Below are 26,559 nucleotides of genomic sequence, written 5' to 3' on the forward strand. Positions count from 1 at the left end.
TACAGACAAAGTCTTAGAACTTTTTAAAAGCATACATATCTACATAGATACGTAAGTGTCCCTGTGTGCTGTTTGTAATTCACTTATTCCACTGTTTATATGTGTTGGGGTTTTTACTTAAAATGTAATGTGCTTTTTTAATTCATCCAAATACTGTATCTAGATTTTTAGTATATGTTAATTAACACAACATTTTATATTGTAAGCAATTTTGAAAATAATTACATTTTGATTTTAAAAACCAAATTCCTTCAGTATGTAGCATGCGCATATGTATGTATGTATGTATGTATGTATGTATATATTTCAGTGCTATAATCATAATTTGTTATCTTTGCTATATAACAATATAACTAAAAGTTTAATTGATTTTAAATCTAATTTATTTCTAGAACCTTTTCAGAACCAATAATTATTAAACTATGGATATTTATCTTCTGCTCAATCCTGGACATGCAGATAAGAATTTTTGGAGATCTATTATTTAGAACAGCATGAATCAGTCATATGTAATCTGTTCTGTTTGGGCACCCTCAAGGCCACGTAACAGTGGTATTAGTCTTCACCCTGAAGTCCTGAGAGGCTGGACTAGTGGAAAAAATCATGCTATTTTAAAACCCTTTCATGGACTGAGCAAAAAGATATTCTCTGTAGGCTAAGATGTTAAAAAGCTCATTAAAGCCAATTATATTCACAGCAGAAAGTCTCAAAAACATACAAAATGTTGCTGGAGCTGTCAAAGCTATGTTTAGTTTGTCTGCAGAACGTTCATATGCTCCTTCTAAGAAAAAAAATGCAACAGTCCTATATATACTCACCCAGCATATATGGTGAGTATATATGCATATAAGGATTATCTGAATGGAATCTAGGAGAGTGACCAGAGGATACTGTTGCAACCTTTATTGACTCATCCATTCCACCAGAAAAGAGTGCTTTTCTACTAACAAAAGATGAAGGGAAATAGGCCTATGTCAAGAGGCTAAATTACTGAGTGATAGGATTGAGGATCCTTCAGGCACAATTTTCTAATTGACTGGATTGGGTAGCTGCCAAGAAGGCACATAAAGAACAACAGAGGAGAAGACATGCAAAGGGGAGGTTTCAGAGCAATCAATACCTATAGAAGTGGTATCTAGTAGTACTCTTGGCAGCCTACTTCAGAGTACAGTATGCCTTCAGTGCCTGAGAATGAGACTGCAAGAATAACAGAATCTGACTATTTTTTATTTAGCCAAATTCAGTGTGATGATTTTTCAGAAGACCTGGATGCAAGAAGGAACTACTCTTGATGGATTTTACTAGACCTCCCTGATAGTAAAAGGAGTCAAGGCAGGAGATATCACAGTGAGGGGCTCAGAATATTTATTTCTACTAAATTCTGGGCTTTCAGAGTTAAACTTGCCCCACTGAGGTTTGCAATAGCAGCATTAATAAAATTCAGCTACTGCAATCTTATTACCCCTCACCCCCTGAGAACCTGCTTATGAACTAATCATCTTTGATTATTAAAAATGACATGTCTCCATGTCTTTGTCAGTAATTTCAGTGTCAGAAGTAGGTGAGTGATGCAAAGAATTTCAACAATGCCCTCCAAATCTAGAAACTTTCACTTTGCAGTTTGCCATTCTCAATCTGCTGCTATATAACTATGCCGAATGGTACTTAGTGCAGATCTTCAGTAGACTGGATCTAATTATTTTAAATGGTGTCACTAATGGAGGTTTTCCAGGGGACTTTATTTGGGGAGCATGTGCATCTATGACTATCCTGGATTATGTGGCTGTCACAACTTTCTGTAATTTGTAGACAGTATCAGAATTGAATGCTGATTGAAAGATTATCATCTACCATGAGCTCTGAGCCTCCATCAAATGGCAGGAAATACATCTTTCAACCTGTAGTATAAACAGAGGTGGAACTGCTTCTCATTTGAGGTGGTTAATGCAAAATTGGCAGGAATGTTGAATTTGATGCAAATTTTATAACTTGGAGCATCTATTGTAGAAGATTAACATAGTGCAGAGACACTGATTGGTTCAGAGTCTTCAACTGGACTTAAACATCAGTAGTAAAAGAAGGAGCATTCCTTGTAGCTGATTTCAGTTCATAAATCATTAGGGACAGTATTAAGTGTAAAAATGCCCTGAATAACACAAGACTAATTCTACCCAAACATCAACTTGGATGTTTCTAGTTTTTTTTTTAATGGTACAAGTAGCTGATTGTAAACTAAAATAGTTAGCTGTAGAGTAGGACTTGACTCATTTACTAACTGCAGCAAAGTCCAACAACCCTTCCTTCATTTGAAGATGGTATTTGCCTTTCTATATTCTGAACCCTTTTACTGGTCTCCTATCCCAGCAGGAAAGTGGGAGGAGTTCTTCCACATGCTGTATGCAGGGAATTTGAACAGAATGGTCTTAGAAAGATTTGGTTGTCTTCCATCTTGGCCCCTATGTTGCTATCTGTGGTTTCCAAACTGGTAAGTCTGCTTAAGCTTGGCAGGCTTGGTATCTGCAGAGATGAATAAAACTCAGACTGGTAAGCTCCAATTTTGGTCTTATAATTTACAGGTATAAACTGTACATTTCCTGGAAATTACAGTGGTCAGAAATTTATTTGAGGATCATGACCCCAAAATTACATGGCCAGAGACAAAATTCTCTTTGGCAATCTGCCACATGATCCAAAAATGGAATAAAAGAGAAGGAAAGCTAAGAAGAAGGGGATGAGGATGCTTTAGGGATGAGGAGAGTAGTATTTTAGCATTTAGTAATCTAGTGTTCTGTTTTAGTAATCTAGTAATTTACTTTTTTAATTTTTCCCAGTATTTAATATTTGCATTCATATTATATTCTGACTCACTTTATCTTAATTTCTGTGTAGTACTTTCTCTTTTGTCATAAAACATTTCTGTCCAACTGTGCAGTGACTATATTAAAGAATTGATTGACTATGAAAATGTACTCTATTTGTATATGTAGTTTTATTTTGAGAATTGTTTTAATGAGATACAGAATGAGCACACATTTCTTCTAAGAGAGGCTACTTAAGTTTTCTTTCTTGAATACAAAGGCAGATAAAAAACTGAAGGGGAAAAGCTATATTTCTTGAAAAGAGAGACACTACTAATTCTACTGTTTATTTTCTGATCGTTTAGCTAAACATTCTAAGAAAATTTACAATTGATCTTACAAATAGTTCTATGCTTTAATTTTTTAAAGATGATTTAATGTTTAAGCATTTATTGCTTAATCATTAAATCATTTAATCTTGTGCATTATTAGTTAAGTATTTATTCTATATTTTTGAGCATAAGGGAAAATGCCAGTATTTTTCTTTGTCTGCTAGTTAAAAATACCATGTTTTGATTACACTTAAAAATAAGGTAACTGTTTATAGTGAACAGGGTAACTGTTTATAGCAAACAGTTACTGTGATTAAGGTATATGTAATTCTTGGTGACTATTGATTAACTGATTAATAATCTGATACCTATGCTTTTACGCTACTGTAACAATAGAATAAGCAGGACACAAAATAATTTTTCTCTATTTAGCTGTTTGGATAACTCTAGAATGTAAAATAAAACAGTGCAATTACATGTTCTATATACAGTATTTGTTAATAAAATCAAATTCTTTGGTTATAGCTAATCTTATTTGATCCCAGTTATAGGTTTGTTAAATGACTTTCTGCAACTCAAATCTTTATTACAGTCATAATAAAATCAGAACAATTGTTATTAAAATAAAAATATACAGTAATATCGGTCTAAATATAAACATCCTGACTGTCACTTCAAGTAACTTATTTGAGTCAATATTGTGAGGTTACAATCTTCTAGTGAGTTCTTTTTGCTCAGAAACAAAATTTGGCAATTAAAAACATGAGCTTAGAATTCCTATTAGTTAAAAGGAACTACATATAAAATTCATTTCAATAGCCTTTAATAGAGCCTGAATTAAATTAAGCCAAGAATCAAAATAAAACTGACAAGAGTGTATTCATTTAGCCCAGTCTTGCATGGACAATGCTTCTGAGAAACAGATTTTGCAATACCTGCCTCCTAATAGAAACAATCGTAGATCATTAAATTGGGTTCTTCAGAATACCCATTAATATTTAAGGTAGATTTGTGAATACAGTACTAAGAAGCTGCTGGACTAAGTCTTTGGCACTATCTAAGAGGTTGATACATCTTTGAAATTTGCCTTAAGTGTTTTTGGTAAATCTATGTTTGGTTGCTTGGAATGATCCACAAGTAACATCTTTTCCCTGTTCAAAGGGCTGACCCAGGCTGAATCAGGTGATTCTGCTTATGCTTTAGCCTTCAACCCTATGCTTTGTATGTGATCTGTCAGCTAGGCTATTTTTTGAACACATGTTTAGTGCTCTTTTAAAGGAGCATTAGACATTTTTTCCCACACACAGATCTAGCGGTCTTCCAGAAGATCATCAGTCCAGATATAGCCCAAGCTATATCTGTCACTTGGGCAACTTGAATGGTGGCTAAAGCCTGCTCCCAGACACTCTTCCACAGTCACTCAAGCTCATCCCACCACATGCTGAGGACAGTGATTAGCAGTGGTTTTCCCTGCCAGCAGATGGTACTGGGTGGGAGAAGAAACACAGGCAGCAGAATCCACCAATCACTGGTTTTAAATTCTTCCCCATGAAAGCTTTAAAAACAGCATGGTCATTAGCTTCTTCCCAAAGGTAGATTACAGCTTGGGAAGCACAGCGTTTATGTTGACATACTGGTGACTCCAGAACTGAACAAATGCATATTAATATAGCTGTGAGGAGGATTCTCTACATCTACTGAATAGGGATTTGTGTGTACAACTGCACACAAGCTGCTTTTCTCGCAGGCCTTGAACTCTAATAGTACAGGTACATGTTTATATGCTAGTGACTATGTACATATAAAACGCTTTTCAGCATAGACATCTGAATTATACATGCAAATACCAGTGTCAAAACAATGCTACAAGCCCATCAGAGGAGGTCGGTCTTGTTGCTGTTTTCATGGTGACTTTTAATGCTTGAATAAGCTAAACAAATTCTCTGTGTTTGCAAAATTCTAGCCAAGATACTATTTATTTATGTATATGTAATGAAACAGATTTTCATGGACCTGTGCTGGCAGAGAATTTATGGCTTTGGGGAATTTTGGATGCAAAGCTTTAACATCTGTTATAAGTGCTTCTTTGGTATTACCTCATGCTAAAATTGTTAGGAAAAAAGAAGTGGTGTAAGGGATTGAGGGGATTACTTATTGGGGGCTTAATGGCATGCCTTTCCATGATGTTCTGTGGAGGGAAAAGCATATATTATGTGGCACAGATCCGACATTTTACATGGATACTCACATTGCTGGGTAACAATTTGTTGGATATTGTTGCTCAGAGTAGCAGGAAGAAATGTGTAAAATAAGAGTTAGCTGACTGACCAGCTCCTCATATTTACAGAATGAAACACGTGTGAGGATATCCATGCTCTGGTAATTAGGATCATAGATGGGGAAGGATGCAAATTAGGTTCAGGAACTGAGACAATAAGTGTAGGCAATGCCAAAGTGACTTGATATTGAAATGTGGAGACATTCCACAGTTTACTGTCACCAAAAGTTGCCCACACAGGAAATAAATTATTAATCAGTACAAAAAGAATCTCTTCTAGGGGTGATTTGAGTCTTGGAGAACTTTGAATAATGTATAAAGATTATGGGAACAGCTATGCATCTGGTTATGCTTTGTAATGGTTATAAACAAATTCCAGTATGAAGTTGAGGCCCCTGCCTCAGCAACCCTTATCCCCTAGAGGTGTCTGCAAAGAGAAAGCAAAGATGGAAAATGTATTTCTTTGGACTTTCCTAAGTAATATTTCCAGGAACGAAAACTTATTCACACAGCTGAACATGTCCACTAATTCTGTATATAAAAAGGTAAAGGTTTCCCTTGACATTAAGTCCAGTCGTGTCCGACTCTAGGGGACGGTGCTCATCTCCGTTTCAAAGCCGAAGAGCCGGCGTTTGTCCGTAGACACTTTCGTGGTCACGTGGCCAGCATGACTAAACGGAATGCCATTACCTGCCCGCCAAAGCGGTACCTATTAATCTACTCACATTTGCATGTTTTTGAACTGCTAGGTTGGCAGGAACTGGGACTAGCAACGGGAGCTCACCCCATCATGCGGATTCGAACCGCCAACATTCTGATCGGCAAGCTCAGCAGCTCAGCAGTTTAACCTGCAGTGCCATCGTGTCCCCCTAGTTCTGTATATAGCAAAGCAAAATATCCAGTTGATAGGGTATGGCAGAAAACCAGTTAAACTTCTCTTTCAAACTTTTGTGGAAAATACTGCTAGAAAACAAGCAGAGAAATCTCACCACTGGTCCTTTGTTGTAGTTTGGTTTCCATGGCAATAGACAGCTTAGTCCAAACACAGCTTTTTTGTCCTAACAGCCAGGAACCACGCTGAGACAAGGAACTGGTCTCTAATGTTTTATTGCTTGTACATAACAGGAATCCTAACAAACTGAAGAAGCGTGGGAAAACCCAGCCATATAAACCCCAAAGGTTAAGGTGGTCCCGATCTGTGTCTCTTTGAATGGCTGCCCAATTCCTCAGTGCTACGCATGCGCTTAACAGTCTGGATGGGAGCCCCCTGCTCGCCATCCTTACTCATGACATTTTTCTACACAAATAATAATAATAATAATGTGAAGAGGTGCAGTAGTGGGGGGAGGGGATACAATCCAGTGAATTATAGTAGCAGTTCATCTGCAAGCAACCACATTCATTGTGCTGTAAATGCTCAAGTGAGGTATAACAGAGACTTCCCCATCTTCAGTATATACAGTACATCTTTATTATGGCTGTGCAAAGCATTCAAAAGAGGTGCTTTGCAAAGCATATTAGCATCATTAAAGCACATCTCCTACTTCAAAGACTCCCTGGATATCTGTATATGCACTTGTATGCAGTTTTGCTAGGACACCAGTGAAATAAGACACTGAGCATCCACACACATGAATAGACAGCTGGGGATAACCTTGGAAGCAGCTGTGTGAGCCTTTCAAAGGACTTGGCCATGTTAAAGGTTTGAGGAGGGGTTTTTCACTTACCACTAACATGCTTTGTGAATCACGTCTTTTTAATAGTTTTGCACAGTTTGATCTGCACCCTTGGTGACATGCCTTGTAATGCATATGCATATTGCTCTGTAAATAAGATGTATGCAGTTATTTATTTATTTATTTATCTAATTTATTCCTGCCCATCTCCTCCTGTCGGAGGCCTCTGGGCGGTTTACAACAAGTGATTAAAACCATCAGAATAATACAAAAAATACAATACAATAAAATACAATAAAAATACTATAAATAGAAATAAAAATAAAGAATAAAAAATAAAAAATCCAAGCGATGAAACATCTAAAACAGTCCAAGTGTGGGAGGAGTGGTCTATAACAACCATCCCCATGTAACTCTATTCCCCTCTCCACCCCAAGCGAGGCGGCAGAACCTTTGCCTGATTTGTAACCTAGAAGAAAGGGAAAAAAAATCACTTTCAAAATCAGACTGTGAAGAGTTTCATAGCATTACTGTCTTGCTCACTGTTCTAGTAGCCTCTTCCTGCTTGCTACCAAGAACATCAGGACTACTCTTTTGGGATTCAAACACCATGTCTCTCTTCTTTTCCTTTTAGATTTGGTTTTACTCTCTTTTTTTCTCATAGAAGGAGATGAAAAGGAGGAAAAGGAGAAAGTGCTAACGTGCCTCTTAATAGCTTCAGGCAAATATTATTGGTAGAATCTGCCTGTGCTTTCTGTCATTATGTTCCTTTATTTGACAACCTTAATTAACATCTTCTTTAAATTATCCTCTTTTAACTTGAACCAACATGTTTTGCTTCTAATCAAGCAATACTGGCATAAGGTTCTTCCCAAAGCAATAGACAAGAAAGTAATAGGCCAGGTTTTTAAAAAAAAATAGGCAAAATAAAAAAAATGCTTTATTTACATCATTTTAAAAAATGATACTATTTCACTTCAACTGAAAGGAATTTTCATTCGAGCTAGCTTTAGCATAGCTGGTTGTGCCAGAGATGATTTGTACTAGAAATTATTAGGGCTGAATTCATGGTACTGTTTTCACTTCTGTTAAAAGTTCTTGCTTCAGGGCTGTCAAAAAAGTAATAGGCCAGCCTGAAAGGTTTCTGCTGTTCCATCAATATGACTTTTTGATGGACGAGGATCTATTCTTTCAGTTCTAAAAGCAGTAGTAGGAAACATAACATTGCATTCTCCCAATGTTGATTTCTATCATTATTGTGGTGGCTAAGAATATGATTTAGTTTCAGGAACTGAAATATATATTTAAAATACTGTATTTTTCTTTTTAGCATAATTATTGCATTATTTTATTTTTATCCTAGAGCCAGTTTGGTATATGTTTAAGGTACTAGTCTAGAAACTGGGAGACTGGGAGTTCTAGTCTGCCTTAGGCATGAAGCCAGCTGGGTGACCTTGGGCAAGTCACTCTCTCTCAGCCCTAGAAAGCAGGCAATGGAAACCACTTCCAAAATCTTGCCAAGAAAACTGCAGGGACTACTCTAGGCAGTTGCCAGGAATCAAGACTGATTCATTTTTTAGAATAATTTTTACTGAGAATTTTTACTGGAATGAAAAGGAATCAAGACTGATTCAAAGGCACACATGTGTGCATGTGCACACCACAAATGCACAAACACAAATCTATCCTAAGTACTCAGCAATTGTAAATCAGTTATTTGTTAAATTTTAGAAGTTACAACCCCTATAACACTATAAACATTGGCTATACTAGTCAATCGATTTACTCAAGAGTTCTTTCCCACAAATGAGATATGGGAAAGAGACAGTGCCAAGGACAGGTTGAGGCCCAGCATCAATGGAGCAGTAAGGCCTAGGGTGGACCAGAGGCAGAAGGCCTCTGAAGAAGTCAGCTTTTGATGAGACTTGGTGGGAAAGGCCAGAAGATGGTCAGCCAGAAACGCTACTGAAGAAAGCCTAGAGTGGTAAGTTGGGTGGTGGCTAAGGACTGGTGGCAGACCAGAACCAGCATTGTATGATCTACTAAAGATACCACAGCAGTAATAACCAAGCAAAGATGTCTGGTAGAAAGCAAGTGTCAGCTGCAGGTCAGGCTAAGATTGGCTGTGATGGCTACCTGAAAAAGGGTAGAGTGAGGTAACAAGCCACAGTGGGTGAAACCCCTCAGACAAAATTCTCATTAGGCTCAGAGCACCCAGATAGCCCCAGTGGATAGCAAGCTGACTCAGAAAACTCCTAAAAGGACATCTGTAGACTGTCACTCCACTACTAGCTCTGAAAGAGTCAGGTTGACTGCAGTTCTCTGTGTTACTACTAGGCAGGAAAAGGTTAGTTGAAGTGGAGCTACAGCAAGGGGGCTACAGATTGGGAAGGCAGATTGCCACCTTATTGACCTGATTTAATGGGTTCTCAGGGGCTTTGAAGGATGATGGAGAATATTTGAGCAAAGGACATTTGCATATTCTTTATCAGGAAAATGAATAGCCACCTCCTTAGTGCATCAACCTCTGGTTAGCAAGAAAATTTTATTTATTTATTTATCAAATTTGTCACTGCCCATCTCCTCCCACCAGAGGGACTCTGGGTGGTTTACAATGAAGTAATCAATAAAAAAACAAATATATAATAAAATTATAATATATAAAAGTGCACCATAGGACACAATTACAAATAGCTAATAAATATAGATAAAAATAAAGTCCAGATGGCTATGATCTCTTTCAGTCCTTGCATGGGAGGGTGTCGTGAGTACTGATGGTGAGCAGGAGGGGGCCCCTATCCAGGGGGCAAAACTCATGCGTAGTACTGAGGAGTTAAGCAGCCATTCAAAGAGACACAGATCAGACCCACCTTAACTTTTGGGGTTTATCTGTCTGGGTTTTTCCCACACTTCTTCAGTTTGTTAGGATTTTCTGTCTAATGTAGCAGTAATAAAACACTAGAGACCTATTCCTTGTCTCAGAGTGGTTCCTGACTGTTAGGACAGAGGGGTACTTTAGGGCGCTAGTCAACCCCAAGCATGATTATTCTCCTCCCCACCTCAAGCCAGGTGGCAGAGCCAGGTCTTCAAATTCCTCCAGAAGGCCAGGAGCAATGGGGCTAACCTCACCTCTGGGGGCAAGATATTCCAAAGGGTGGGTGCTACTGCAGAGAAAGCCCACCTCCTGGACCCTGCCAGATGGAATTCTCTTACTGATGGGGTCTGCAGCATGCCCTCTCTGCATGATTGGGTGGGACGGGTTGATGTAGTAGGGAAGAGGCTGTCCCTCAGGTAGCCTGGTCCCATGCCATGTAGGGCTTTAAAGGTGATAACCAACACCTTGAATTGGACCCAGAAGCAAACTGGTACCCAATGCAGCTCACGCAGTAAAGGTGTTATATGTGCCTTCTAGGGGCGCCAAAAATAGCCAGTGCAGCTGCATTCTGGACCAGCTGTAGCTTCTGGATACTCTTCAAGGGTAGCCCCATGTAGAGCGCGTTGCAATAGTCAATATGGGAGATAACAAGGGCATGAGTGACCGAAGGGCTTCCCAATCCAGGAAAGGGCATAAGTGGTGCTCAGCCGTGAGTCCAAGAGGACCTCCAAGTTACGGACCAGTTCTGTCTGTGGCAGTGCAGCCCTATCCAGAGCCAAAGATGACAAAGTCCCAGATATGAAAGAGCCATTAACCCACAGCCACTCTGTCTTACCAGGGTTCAGCTGAAGCCTGTTGGCCCCATCCAGGCCCCCACAACCCCCAGGCACCGAGAAAGGGTGGTCACAGCATCACTTACCTCACCCAGGATGGAGATGTACAATTGAATATCATCAGCATATTGATGATACCTCATCCCATGGTGACAGATGATCTCACCCAGCAGTTTCATGTCGATGTTGAATAGGAGAGGAGAGAGAACCAAACCCTGCGGCACCCCACAACGGAGGAGTTGAGGGTCGGATCTCTCACTCCCTATCACCACCGATTGAGACCAGCCTTGGAGGAAGGAGGTGAACCAGCGCAAAACCACGCTGCCCACCCCCAACTCCCTGAGCTGCCCCAAAAGGATACCATGGTTAATGGTATTGAAAGCTGCTGAGAGGTCAAGAAGAGCAAGGATGGATGCACCATCCCACTCCCGCCAGAGATCATCTATAAATGTGACCAATGCCATTTCCATCCCATATCCAGGCCTGAAACCTGACTGAAAGGGATCTAGATAATCCGTTTCCTCCAGAATCCTCTGGAGCTGCAATGCCACCACTTTCTCCACCACTTTCCCCAAAAGGGGAGGTGGGAGACTAGATGAAAATTGTCCAGTACAGTAGGGTCCAGCAATGGTTTCTTGATTTAATTAAGAAAACTCTTCCCTAATGATCCTAGAGATAAATTGGATGCTGAAGTAAACATACCCAGTTACTAAAATTTCTGTAACCTTTTCCTTTTTCAACAAATTTGGTTAAAGATGAATCTGTGAAAATCTTCCTTCTTTGATTATAAGCCTCTGATAAGGACTTTTCAGCTGTTAATAAATATCCAGTTCTTGGGACTTGCCCCTCAGATAGCCTGTACTTGGTACTATCCAAAATGAAACCTTAAGAATTTTTTTGGCAGATAACCTTATATACTATTCCTCTATCTCTATCTCTATCTCTATCTCTATGTCTCTGTCTCTGTCTCTGTCTCTGTCTCTGTCTCTGTCTCTGTCTCTATCTCTATCTGCATGCTCCTTCTGGATAGGAAGGAAATATACAATCACAAAATCTATTTGAGCCCTGACATGTCTGTACTGGGTTCTTTGTCTGCAATTTCATCTCTTAGTTTGCCCTCAGATTACTCTTTGGTTCTGCCTCCAGGTTTGTTTTTTGTTCTATCTTCAGTCCTGCTTCAGGATCAACCTCTGGTCCTAACTGCTTTTTAAAATTTCCTAGCTTCTGGCTTCCTTCAAACTGCATAAACCAAAAATGTTCCTGTCCATGGGATCTTCAGTAAAAAGTGAATGATTTATATGATCTGAAGAGAAGCCATTCCCACCTAAGTTTGCTATAGAGATAAATAATACAGTACATAATAATGGTAATCTGTTTGCACAGATGTGAATCTTTTAGTTTCTTAGAGCAGACTAGGTCTATCTACTCTAAAGAAAGGTCTATTCAGCTCAGTTACTACTTCCACATAAATAAACTAAGTTGAAGGGCTTTTATTTCTTTGCAGTATAACATGTTTGGAGATACTACTTACTGACTCCCCAGATTACCTGAGTTTGTAACACATATAAGAAAAACAGTCTCATCCCCTTCTAGTTTTTTTTGTTTTACTCAGCAATAGTTAATAGGTCTGGCATGTTGGTATTGCAACTATTACTAATTCACAATTTTTTTTTCATTTAGTTAATACATTCTTATTCTAACATACACATGTATTTATTTTTATTACTTGTTGCGGCATTCCTCAGTGGCTTGTCTTGTACAGGTAGCTAATATTGAATGCTACTGTTACTTAATATATGCTGTCAATGGAAATATATGCATGCATTTTGTTCCCCTCTGAATTCTAGTTAAGTTCTACAATGTGCACTTAGTCTTAGAAAGTGTGCCATTTAATAAGTACATTTCAGAATTGTTTAGTATTGTCATTACCCTTATGGTTCAACACATTTTACAAGTAAAGTACTAATAATTAAACATTGCTAAAATGAAGATAAGGAAGATAGATGCTTTTGAACTGTGGTGTTGGAGAAAAATTCTGAGAGTGCCTTGGATTGCAAGAAGATCAAACCAGTCCATACTCCAGGAAATAAAGCCAGACTGCTCACTTGAGGGAATGATATTAAAGGCAAAACTGAAATACTTTGGCCACATAATGAGAAGACAGGACAGCCTGGAGAAGATGTTGATGCTAGGGAGAGTGGAAGGCAAAAGGAAGAGGGGCCGACCAAGGGCAAGGTGGATGGATGATATTCTAGAGGTGACGGACTTGTCCCTGGGGGAGCTGGGGGTGTTGATGACCGACAGGAAGCTCTGGCGTGGGCTGGTCCATGAAGTCACGAAGAGTCGGAAGCGACTAAATGAATAAACAACAACAAAATGAAGGTAAATATAAAATGTGTATAACTGATTGAGAGAGAGAAAAAAGTTAAAATGTTAAGGCCAAGGGTTAAGTACATATTTAAAATTACTAGTAGATCTTGTTAAAAATAATCTTACATAGATAAACGTTATTATAATTTTAGTAACAGTACCAGCCTTGAAGTGTGGTAGACAATTTCTAGATGTATTTATCCATTCTGGCCTTTCATGAACAATAGTTCGGGATGGTTGTTTTTAAAATCAATGTTTAAAAATAAGTATTTGTTCTAATTACTGTAATTTTATATTGTTTCTCTTAAAATGTTTTATTTAATGTTTATGCATACTGTTTGGAGATTTTGGGGGAGATGATATGCATGTGGATAACATGAAAAATAACAAATTAGTGTGGGTATACCAGTTTTTAAAATTGTACTTATGTGATCATTAAATACATTATAAATATTTTTACCCATATTTTTAGTTAACACGACAGTGCCATATTAAGACATTTTTCCTTGAGCTCACAGTTATTTACTGCTAGGTTTTTATTTTATCAAAATCCTTGTTCCATTAAGTGGCTATGGATTTGAGAAAGCTTGCGGGAAGCTTTCCTGCTATTTCCAGGAGAAATTCTGTACAAAATGTTTAAATGCTTTTGTTACCTTTTCCTTTTGATAATGCAAGAATCTATTTTTTCTTTCAAATGGATTTTTTTTTTTTAAAGGAGAAGCTGGTAGTTTGTTTCCTTTACACAATTATAAACTACTTTCCACCAATAGTTTTGTGATATTCAGCAGATACTGGTTAAGGGCATTGTGAATATATGCATAAAGATATATGCAAAATTTTATAACCTATATAGAGGAACAAAGTTAAGAAATACATTTGACAATATTTTTAATAAAAAAGGATGTTACTATGTTTAAATGTCTTTGAAGTTTTTTTTTTCTTTCCTTCTTTCTTTTGCAAAAAAGTATAGATCTCATTCTTAGAAATAATTGTAGACATTTTGGAAGATACTGTAAACATTAGAAATGGTCCTTCATGTTAAACAGAAAGCTACTTGTGAAAGAAAAAAAAATCAAATATAGATAACCTGAAGCTCTCCAAATGAATTATAGTTTCCAACATGGCCATTTGAGAGATGCTAGGAACCAACTTTTAGCAATATCTGAAGGAACACAGGTACCTCACTGGACCTGAATATTGTAGGTCTGGCAGATGTGGCTGTGTTTTGACTTCTCTCATACAAAACTATTTAATCAGTACTGGACATTGGTAATACGTACAGATTACAATATCAAGAATGGTTGAAATTTCCATAAATGAGAGACTGCAGGTAAAATTATTGATCTTGCATAGATTTGCTCATTGATTAGAAACCAGCAATTTATAGTAAAAAAGAGGGACAGGGCCAAGAAAAATGGTCTTAAAAGTTTCTAGAAGGGGCATTCTACTGAAAGAAAAGGCTTACAAAGGGGCAAAAGTCCTGTCCTGCATCTTGCTATATGTGTGGACTAAACAGGAGCATGGATATTGGCCCCACCGTGTTCCATATATGCCTGCTCCTATCCCTCAGTGCCATAGACTCTGGTGCTGCATGGCAAAGCCTGAAAGGTTCTGAATGATCCCAGATCATGTAAAGTAGGATCCATGTCACATAAAGAGTTTTATCTGTGTTCAACTGAACATAAGTAGAATTTATTTATTCAATTTTAGCTTACCTCAGTCAGTCAACTCTCAGCGGGTTACAACCAGTAATTTGTAATAAAACATCCACAGTATAATCAGAGCAAACAGTCCAAAGCTAAAAATCACAAAATCACATCAAAAAAATAAGTTCTAACAAGAATAAGCCAAAATGAGAAGTAAATAACTAGATGGTCACATTCAGATATCAAAAGCCTTCTTGAACAAATTATATTTTAATTATTTCTTAAAGCTTAATAAGGTAGGATCCTCATATTTCACACTTACTGTGGGAAATCCATGCCCAAATAGGCAGCATTAGTGTAAATAAGGACCTAGGAAGCTTGGTAACCATGAATAGCCATATCTTCTTATATTCTGTTCAGATTCTTATATTTAGGTGAATATCTGAACAACTAAAATTGTTCCAGAAATGAAAATAAAGGAGTTTAGACACCCAGCCTCATATGTGATAATATTTGGGAGACCTAGTTAAAAAAATACTTTATTATACTGTATTTAAAGTATTTCAGGACAGGAAAACATTTATTAGGAACTGTAGCCTTAAAAGTACATATTTAATTTAATCAGTTGTCTTTCCCCAATAACCATTGAAGTTCAAAAGAAGAGAAATAAAATAGAAGAAAGTGAACAGAGTTGTTTTGCAGCCTACAAAATAATTCCATGTGCCACACATCAATTGCTTCAGCGAGCTTGTGCTTTCTTATATGTAACATTTCTGTGCAGCAAAAATGTGATGGATCAGAGGCCCTGGGAGAGATATGAGAAAGGGCAAGATGACACAACCCTCCTCACAGATACTGATAGTTACTGACATAATTCATAAGGATGGCTGAGAGCAAAAAAGAGTTCTGCAGTGCATTCCTGATATCTTTCAAAGTAGGAGTGTGTAGGAGATAGGTTGGATCTACCAGCTGTCCAGATGATATGAGTTTTGATTGTTTTAACAACAGCAGCAACCAAATAACTGCCACTATCATAAATCATACTGTGAAATTAAGGAAGTCTTTGGCAATGATGGATTTGCATGGTAGGATTGTGACTTCCATTCCACGTTGCTATACCAAACAATTTCCTGAGCTCAGAATGCTCTACGTTTCTTTTCAAAATGCATTACTTTTGCACTAGGCTCTAAACTGGTGGCTTCTAGTTTAAAAACAATCACAAAAGAAAATCAGAGTAGATAATGAAGTAGACTATGAAGCTGAAAATATTAGGATAAGACATACAGGAAATGCTCAATGTGCTAGGGAGAAAGTTGCACATCAAGTTTTGCCTTTTTTATCCTCTTTTATTCACACTAATGAACATGTTTATGTGTGTATGTCTAACTTAAATAAACTTACATTTGTGTTAATAAAATTTCACATAGAAGCAGAAACTACGACAAATGAGCGTCATATTTCAATTTATTTTCTAATATGACAAAAATCCCAAGCAGATTCTTTTAAACTGTCTTCAACAATATTTGTCACTGAACTCTTTGTAGTAGTCTTCTATATTACTAATTCTTCATGGATAGTTCAGAATGGGGGCTGTTTGTATTTTTTAAATAAATTATATTCTGTTTTGATTTCCTGGGCAATAATAGTGAAAGAAAAACACATAATATACAGGAAAGGGTTTACTAATAAGTTTGTAGTTGCAAATTTAATCTTGAAATTCATCGTTAGAGAGATTTTTAAAAAGAAGCTGATAAAGATACAGAGAAACAAACAGAAAAATTCCCAGGGACTGAGTGGTTAATTCAAAAACATCTAATACAAGAAAACGGGAAGGGATGAACACACAAACACACATACAAATTTGATTTAAGCAATGCAAAGTAACCTGCATTGCAGATACAGCCCTAGACCTTATTGGGTGTAGGCACTCCCTAGTCTCAGGACTATTTGGGACATTTCTCTCAGAATGCCTCCTATATATGAGTATATTTACACTATTCAGTGAAAATGTGCATTGGTATCAAAGATTACTTTCGAGATCAAACTGATCTTCAGTTGAGAGATATCATGTATAAGATAGTGGTACATTTAAATATTTCATAGCTACCTTCAGAAGGGACTTCAGACTTTCAGTGATCAATACCTATCACTACCAAAAAATGTAACCATTTAGAATCTGAATGGGAAACGCACACCTCAACCTGATCTTCAGATTCCCTGAATCCTGCTCAAAAGAGGAAAGTAATCCTAAATGGATTTTATCCTTTTTATTTATGATTGCATCTTTCTCCAGATCCATTACCAAAAAAAATTTCCTTAAAAACATATTTGTGTGATTTCTGTCTTCATTTTCTGAAGGAAGCAGAAGCATTCACCATATTTTTCATTTCTAGGTACCTTTACAGGTTCTTTAGAGCTTTTGAAACATTTCACAGTACACACTAGTAAATTTGAATTCCTAAGTATTGTGGCAAGGTTGTGATGATCCCAGAGATTTACTATCAGGGACGGCTAGAATATTACAGGGAAATTATCTTGCATGATCAGTGGGATAGGGATATAAAACTAGAAGCAGATACCCATAGACAAGAAATACCATCATCATCATCATCATATTTCCTTCACTGTTAAGGCTGACAATCCATTCAATACTTGAAACCAAGAAGTCTTCTGCCAAAGTGTCGAGGTTCTCTGTGTCATTCTCACCTGTAGCTAAGTGCCACTTTTGCTGCTCCTATCAGATCAAATTAGATGCTCCTGTTTTGGTGAAATCAGCATGTAAAGGGAACAGAGATGATGCTTTCTTTAGAGCATTTTTGCATTTATTTTAATTTTTGGAGGGTTGTCTTTAGTGACTGTGGCAATTACACAATCCAGAGAAAAAATAATGCAAAAGGTCCCTGTCACGTAATTGCGGGAAAGTGGTGCTGAAGGGACAGCTCTTCCTCCGCCGTCTCTTAAAAAGAGGCAAAGCGAGGAGCTGTGTTTCTTGTTCACCTTGGAATCAGAGCCGGGGCCAGTTGAAGAGTCGCCTGCTTGAAGCAGCAGCCAGTCCTCCGTTTGCGGGGAGCCCATTCTGTCGACACGCTTCCCATCCCCCATGTTTTTGTGATGGTTTTTCTCTGCCTGATGCTAAAGCGTCTCATCTGTTTTGCACAATGACAGAAGAGAGGTTTCCTAGCAGCAGGTGGGGGCTGCTTTTATTGCTTTCGGAGCTGGCAGTCAAGGGCGCTGGAATGGCCACCTGAAGATGGACGGAAAAACCGCACAAGGAGAAATTCTTCGTTTGACACGGACACACAAGGAGTCTGGAGGCAACTGAGAGGGGACAGAGAGTGGCTGGAACGTGAAGAAAAGCCTCTTTCTCTCTGCCATTAAGGTATTGAGATGGATGTGAAAAAAGGGGGAGGGGGAGGAGGGGAGCAACCATCACAGGATGTTTCTGATTCTGTTGATCAACCGACAAGTAAAATCTGGCGAGGATGGTGGCGATAGAAATCTACTGCTAAGGTTACATGAAGATTGATCCTATTTAGGGTGTGCCCAGAGCTCGACTTGCTGGGGAGGGGCGTCAAGATTGTTTTTGTCACCAGTCAAGCTCCGGTGTCTTCTGGAGGGGTTTTTTTTTTTTTTTTTTGTATTAGAAGATGGACAGATGGCACCTTTTAGTTCAAATAACTTGACTGCAAGAATTCAAAAAGAGGAAATATGAGTAAGGCTGACCAAGCTGAGGGCTACTAAAGGGAAACAGCGTTTTAGTTCTGACTGTATTGGAATGGGTGGGCGGGTGCGCGTTTAAAGGAAGAGTCCAGACCATCATTGGTACAGGAGGGAGGGGAGGAGACAGGGATGAGGGAAAGAAGTCATCTGATAATAAGCGAAATAAGGATGTTTTTGCGGGAGAGTGAGGACCTGCGCTGAATTTTGCCCAGGCCAATAGCTATTAGGAGTGCCACGTTTGTTCCCGGGTCGTTGTAGAGCAACTTTCTCGCTGCTGGCGTCCAGTAACCTGTCTGCTAGCCCCACTTTGGAAAGAAGTTTGAAGGGGCAAATTAGGAGATGCGGTAAGGGGTTGATTTTGGTCAAGGGCAAGAGCGTAGAAGGGAAAAACAGGGGAAAAAGGGAAACGAAGCTACCAGAGTGGGACGATTTCTCTGATGGTCGGGACTGTAGGTACAAGCAGGAGCCGGATTCCAAAGGATGTGTATAGTAAGTTGGAAAGAGGGCTCCCAGGGCCATGGTTCTGGCGTTGTTCCTGTTCCTGGGTGTGGGCCCTTCCTTTAAGATCCCTTCCGTTTTCCCATAGGACGCGGTGGGAGGAGGCTCCTTCCTCCCCCAGCACCTCACTGGCTTCCTTGGCACTCAGTACTGTATTGTCTTTCCACAGGCGGCCTTAAAATAAGCGCCTTGCACATTGCCGTGTCTCTTCTCTCCTTCTCGCCCGCAGTCATGTCTGAGTCACAGAGATGGGGAAGCTCGAGGACAACGAGAGGGTGATCCTCAACGTCGGGGGCACCAGGCACGAGACCTACCGGAGTACCCTGAAAACGCTGCCGGGCACCCGGCTGGCTCTGCTCGCCTGCCAGTCCCAAGGCGACTCCCCTGGCGGCGGAGAGGAGCACCATCAGCCGCCGCTTCTGCCCGCCCCCAACCCGGCGCCCAACCCTGGAGGTGGCGGCGGCGGCGGCCCCTTGGATGCTGTGGGCGGGAGCGGCTGGAGTTCGCGCGCCAATGGCGGTGGCGTCACACGTGGCGGGAGCGGCGCGTGCTGCGAATTCTTCTTCGACCGCCACCCTGGGGTCTTCGCCTACGTGCTCAACTACTACCGCACCGGGAAGCTGCATTGCCCCGCCGACGTGTGCGGGCCGCTCTTCGAGGAAGAGCTGGCGTTCTGGGGCATCGATGAAACCGACGTGGAGCCCTGCTGCTGGATGACCTACAGGCAGCATCGCGACGCTGAGGAGGCGCTGGACATCTTCGAGGCGCCCGACCTGATCACCGGCGAGCCGCCTGGCGACCCCGACGACGACGAGTTAGCCGCCAAGCGCTTGGGCATCGAGGACGTAGGGGCCTTGGGCGCCTCCTCGTCTTCCTCCGCTAACGGTTCTCCTCTCGACGGCAAGGGCGGCCGCTGGAAGAGGCTCCAACCGCGCATGTGGGCACTCTTCGAGGACCCCTACTCTTCCCGCGCCGCCAGGGTAAGGGGGACGCGACGGGGAAGGCGGGAGAGCACGCCTAGACAGGGTGGAGGAAGCGCTCCTAATCTCGGAAAGGGCGCTGCTGCACCGTCCTGCATGGGTCTGTTCAAAAGTAACTCCTGAACGAAATGGAGTTGTAATGTTTACTATTTTTATTTTGTACACCACCACCACCATAAGAGGCACCTTACTTCAACCTTTCCCAATGTGGTTTCTGCTCAAAATCTAGCCAGTTTGGGGAAGGCTGTCTTTTTTCCCCCATTTCACATAAGGCAAACCAAGGCTTATAATGGTGACTGGAACAGATGTTGCACTGGCACAGGTAAATTCCTTGCCAACATACAAATCTCAGGTAAACCGCTCATGTTAACAAGATCTTGCCGTGTGCATTAGTCTTTTAGGTATCTGTGGCTTAAGTAGCTGAAATAGTGATATATTGGCATTACACAAAATAGGTGTGGGCATATGAGGATGCTCCAGGGATGGTTATGCACATTATTTCAATGCCCAGATATTGCACAATACTTGTCCTGTTTTATTAAGTGGGTATGAAATTAGAAGGCAGGCATGTCATATAAAGGGAGGGTAACCAAGTTCCCATTCTCTTACAGAAGACTAACCATCACCAAATACAGATGCATAGAAAGAAGTCCACCTTATATCTGTATATTTGTCATATGATTGTTTCACTAATAGCTCAGATTGGTGTATGTCTGTGAAGTTATTTTGTCAGAATAGATTTTCTGTCCAACTTTCTTTAAAAAGTGATGACAATGGTTGGATGTGGGAACACCATATTGAAGTCTGGATTTCTCTATGTCAGGAAGAGGTGGTACACATACAGGAAATGGCTTAGTTTTCTAGTATCTTGGAAGTCAAGTGTGTGAAAGAGAACACTGTTTACAAGAGGAATTGTGGGAAAAGTCAATATCAAAAACTGGCATGAAGCTATGTACTATTTCACTCACTATGTTATTAAATAACAAAGTTGTGAAACTTCAGAAGGATCTATAGACATGAAGTAAGCCTGAATGAGAACAGAATGTCAAGTGTGTAACAGGACAAATAGCACATGCTGATTTTTCCCCCTTTTTCTGCAGCAAAACCTCTGATCCATAACAGTATATTAGAGGTATGAGTCCCAGAAAAATATGAGTGAGTAAATCTGCACAGAACTGAACTGAAATCTTGTAAAGTACCTTTGTCAGGGAAGTAGAACAGAATGGGCAATTTACAACTTACAGCCCTATACTTGGAACTGGCTAGCACATCTCTGAATAAAGATCCACTGATCAAAATGCAAACAAATGCCAAATAAACTAACAGTCCACTTATGCATCACAACAAACTGGCAAGATTTTTCCTGAATCATATGAATTAAGTGCTTCCTCATCTAAAACCCACAGAAAGCTAGTGTTTCATGTAGAAACATTCCAAACAGCATTACCATCTGCCTGATATGTTGGACCTCAGTGTGCAGAGATACATGTTTATTTGGATGCATTAAAATACTGAATCACCACTTGCAGTCTGAAAATAATTACTAACTTAGATGATTTAATCGATTAAAACTTTTCATGGAATGAAAATGTGTATGTGAAGAATTACTGATGAAATCTATTTAAGGGCAGTTTATTTTGAATATCAATTATTGAGGGGCAAATGACAATGGAGTTTCTTTTTAAGAACAAGAAATCATAAGAATATGACTTGGTAATGAACATTGTTTTAAATTAATTCAATTTCAAAAAGTGTGGTGCAGAGGAAAAAGCCAGGACAAACAAAACAAAACAAAAATGTGACCAGTTGTGTTTTAAAATACATAATAGCATAGAAAGGTTAATAAATAAGACTTGTAGCTGACTGCTTAATAGAAAAACTGACATTAAAAGTTATAAAAGTCCCTGGTAATATTATATCAGCTAAGCAGTTTTACATAAATTACAAGAGTCAGTTTTGTAATTAAGCCAAAAAATTTAACTTCACTTTCACTTTATTCTCATATTCATCTAGATACTGTTGATATCTGAAGCAACAACTTCAACTGATACTTCTGTTCCATTTGCTCTTTCACTATAGTGTTCCTGTTGGAACTGAGATCTTTTAGTAGTCCACCTGTCCACCTTGTAATGGAGAGATAGACTCTGGTTGTATAAACTAACTGCCTGTAGGAAAAGACTGTCAGTGGGGAGTGGGGGTGATGAGAGTGGGGGAAAATGCAGTTTTTGTTATATTAAAAGCCACCACTCATATCAAAAGCCTCTAGGATTCCATTGGTGTGGTAAATTTGTTCCAAGCCACTTGTTTTAAGCATAAGCACCAGACACGTAAAAAACTAATGTGGCACAAGCCTATTCATCCATTTTCTACTTCGGCTTAAGCTTTCCTTCATGTTATCTGCTTACCTATTCTCTTCATAGCTATGGCTGCATATGACCAGCCAGCATATATCCTACAGATGAAAAGGAGATCTGTGTACACTGAGCACTTGACTTGGGAGGATGAGTAGAGGGAGAATACTGAGAAATCTCAGTGGTTTCACTAACTCTCTCCTCGCCAACTTGCCTGCCGCATTTTTCTGGTAAGATAATTTCTTTCAGAAAACTTCTGAACTTAAGTTTAGAGAGCCAGGGTGTAGAATAAGTGTGTCCCATTTTTTTTTTCAGCTGGGGATGTAGGAAGGAAATACATATTTTTTCTCCTCAAGCCTCCCGTCCCCATTCTTAATTATTCCCCATTAATCTACTAAGCCATCCCAAAGAAGGTTGTTTATATATTTTCCTTGTATGACATGAATGGAACTTGCAGATTACTAAAGTATACTTTTCTGAAATACAATATATATGTAAGAAATAGATATATGTGGCTATCAAGCTTGACTCCTGGTAACTATATGGATACATCCATACAGTAGTTTTCTTGGTAATAATACAATATAGTAACAAAACAGAAGCTGTTCACATTGGCTTCTTCCGGGATATATTTCAGTTTTCCAACCTAGTCTACACCCTTGGAAACCCCAGGAAGTCCCTCCTCCAAAGTTCAAGTTTCAAGGGCAACTATATGCTGTTACTTGCTGAAGCATATAGAGTATATCAGCTCAGAAAGAACAACATAAATGTAATATAAAATGTTGTTATTAAAGTATATATACTTGTATTACTGTCTATTGGCGTGATAAATAAAATAGTTGAGCAATATCACGAGAAAAAATGAAGAATAATTTTAAAAAATGCATATGAACCTCACTAAAAATACATGATAGTGATTGAACTACTTAGAAGTTTAATGACCTTATCAGCATTGTGTGTCTAAGTCGAAGTAGACATAGCACTCTTCTCCAACCAGCAACTTTCGGAATTATTGGCACATAACTTCTACCTTTCAAAGATAAAAAGATCTGGAAATTATTATATTGGGAATGGTTGGTTGAGATTGTCTTGCTCCTGTATGATAAAATACTGAATTTCTTTATTCATCAGAAACTGTATTTCATTAACATGTTTTTACAACATATAGAGGTGTCCTTAACATTTTAAGAAATTTTATTCAGTTTTCTTTACTGATATCTGGGGCCCCATTTTCATATAATTACCTTTGTTTCTGCCTTATTTTAATTTCTAGATCCCCCAAGATTCTTAGATTACTATTAATCCTAAACGCACTTACTAGAGAGTAAATACCAGTGAACTCAGTGGGACTTAGTTTTGAATAAGCATGCTTAGTGTTGCTGTATATATACGTGACATAACAGTTTCATGAGAGCCAGTTTGGTGTAGCGGTTATGGCACCAGGCTAGAAACCTGGAAGCTCATGGGAGATGGTGAGTGCTAGTCCCGCCTTAGGCACAAAACCAACTGGGTGACCTTGGGCCAGTCACTCTCTCTCAGCCCTAGGAAGCAGGCAATGGCAAACCACTTCTAAAAAACCTTGCCAAGAAAACTGCACCGACTTGTACAGGCAGTCGCCGGGGCTCAACAATGACTTGAAGGCACCAACCCCCCCCCAAACCATTGGGTTAGTCCTTGATTCACAAGATGATTTATAATATAGTTTGTATTAAATATAAATGCAAAGAAACATATGATTATATTAGAATTTTAGCATTTCCTTTTCCCCTGCTTTTGAATGTGACCTTGACCTTAGACCTTTTAAAAGTTTCTACGTAGCTATAGCCATCTATATCTGATCTCCCTCACTTAGCCTAGATGATTAGATGATTGGCATTTTCTTCTCTAAAGCAATCACTAAGGAAAGGAATGAACATCTTGAATCACAAGAGATTCATTGGCCAGTGCTACATTGCCAGAGGCAGATGATACTATTATGGTTCCTGTGATCAGCTAGACTCACCTCAAACAGATTTCAGGCATGGAAGATTTCTACAGTGAGAGTGACTTTGAATAGCAATCAAGCAATAAGGTTTCAACTGTATCTTGGTAAAACAAAGAATCAAACTTCATACTTCTTACCAAGTATTTAATATATTAAGTTTTGTCTTTAAAGAGCACAATAGAAACTAACTACATATGGTGCTTAGCAGAGTACTTTGGATCAGGTGAAGATCAATGTATGAAGGCAGTTGATCCTCATGGATTAACACTCTAACTGGATGTGGGTGAAGAGTGAGCAATTGCTATAAGAAAAAGGGAGGACTGATTGTTAATTTTAGGTTTCCTGTGACTCATGCACTTGCTTCATATTTATTAAGGATGGTTGCTTTCATTTTGTCATACTATTTGACAATGACTGTTCTTCAGAGACTGTGACATGAAAAGATTATTATTAAATACGACCATGGCAATATGGAACATTTGCTATGAGTCCTATTACATTATATAGTGTTCTTATTTTCCAGAATTGGTATAAATTAAAGTTTAGGGGATTCTTTTAACATTTTTGAAATAGCTTGAGAAAAAGCAGTCAGATGCCTGGCTCTTTGTTGTTAGAGAGGCAGAAGGAATGAGATTCCTTACTGCCCAGCATCTGCATTTTCCCTATCTTCAGCTCAACTGTCTAGTGCTCCTCTTGTTGCCATGGAAACAGATCAGCTTCTGACTTCTTGTTTTCATCAAAAATAGCACCCTTCTGCCATTTATTATTCTTAGAAAATATTTCCCATTATTTTGCCATAAACATTTTGTGGATTATCTACAATGTCATTTCAAACAACGGTTGTATATAAACGTATGTGCGTATGTCCAAATTCAGATATGCTACAGTAATCCAAAGAAACACTTCAAAGTCATGATTCAGCCATAGTTTGCGTAAGTCTATCTGGAACAGAAGTTGGCTTGAAACTGTAATGTTCACACATGCAGTTCCAGATAAATAAAATGTGGGCTTTTAAATTGGAAAGCTTCACAGTCAAGTGTGTGTGTGTGTGTGTTGTGTGTGTGTGTGTTTAAATGGCTAAACAGAATGGGCACTTTCTCAGATTTCAACATTTGTTTATATTTAAATATTTTTAAATATAAAATATATCTGGTAATGAGCATGTGAAATGGACAGTTACAGTAAAAATAACTGAGAAGAGTCTTCTGAACCTGACTGTGTTGTCACAAATCTCAGTGGTATAGTGCATGATCTTGCAATGATGGGATTCAGCGAAGGGAAGATGATGGGGAAACACATTTGCTTTGTTGTTCATGTAACTGGAAATATGATGCTGTAACCTAGAATTAGTTAAGATTTTTTTTTCTAAGCTTCATAAGGAGTGTAGTGAAAGTGATATCAAGTAAAAAAAACAGTCTAAATAATTAATCTGCCCTTGTAATTACTTCTTGCCCTAATTTTAGCTACACAGGGTCAATATACTGAAGGCACATTAAAATATATTTATTTTACATATTTCTCAGAATATCTAGAAGGCAGAAATAAAACAAAACCTTTATCTGTCATTCAGTGTGCTAGGGTGTTTCAGAATTCAAGATAATATGACCTTTTAAAAGTTAACATTTTTAACATATTTGTTTTGTCATCGCTTCTACCATGATACATTTGTTAGTATTTTTAGTGTTACAAAATTTTTAGTTATTTTTACTGCAATAGATTTAGTATGGCAATCTCATTTAGACCAAATGTCCCACATAAGGCAAGGTTGATTGGAGATTCTAGCACCATTTAGATATTCCACAGAAAAGCACTGCTAATGCAATAGACTAACTGAGGCAGTTTGAAAGGATACACACTGCAATACATGTATTGTGTTGAAATCAGAATAAGGAAAAACATAAAAAGTCATGAACGGTAGTATAGACAATTATAAAATTATCTGTAGCTTGTTTTCAGAGAGTCACTGTAGTAAAGCAAAAGCAAAAAAGGATTACATATTAGATGTAGTGACAACTATAGGCAAATTATTTGGCATTCTTCCAAATATTTCTCCTTCAATCTCCTGGTCTACTCTTTAACTGTTTAAGTTTAAGTGTTTAAGTCAGGAAGTACAGTCAGGGGACCTCTGGCATGTCATCGGTTTGACTTATGTGACAGAGCAAAGCTTGTAAGTTTTTGGGAAGAGCAATGTTGTGGTGAAAAGCAGTGCAAAAATAAT

The 26,559-nt window shown here is 38.8% G+C and overlaps 1 protein-coding gene across 7 annotated transcripts in view; it reads left to right on the forward strand.

The window, feature by feature from the left end:
* Positions 1-19,274: 19,274 nt before the first annotated feature.
* Positions 19,275-26,559, forward strand: part of KCNC2 (potassium voltage-gated channel subfamily C member 2) — a 53,238-nt gene continuing 45,953 nt past the window's right edge. For all 7 annotated transcript variants that reach the window (XM_063308532.1, XM_063308535.1, XM_063308537.1 and 4 more), the window contains exon 1: positions 19,275-20,006. In XM_063308532.1, coding sequence (XP_063164602.1) covers positions 19,275-20,006 — 732 coding nt within the window. The remainder of the gene's footprint in view (positions 20,007-26,559) is intronic.

This window comes from Candoia aspera, chromosome 7, assembly GCF_035149785.1.
Source record: "Candoia aspera isolate rCanAsp1 chromosome 7, rCanAsp1.hap2, whole genome shotgun sequence".
NCBI classification, from domain to species: domain Eukaryota; kingdom Metazoa; phylum Chordata; class Lepidosauria; order Squamata; family Boidae; genus Candoia; species Candoia aspera.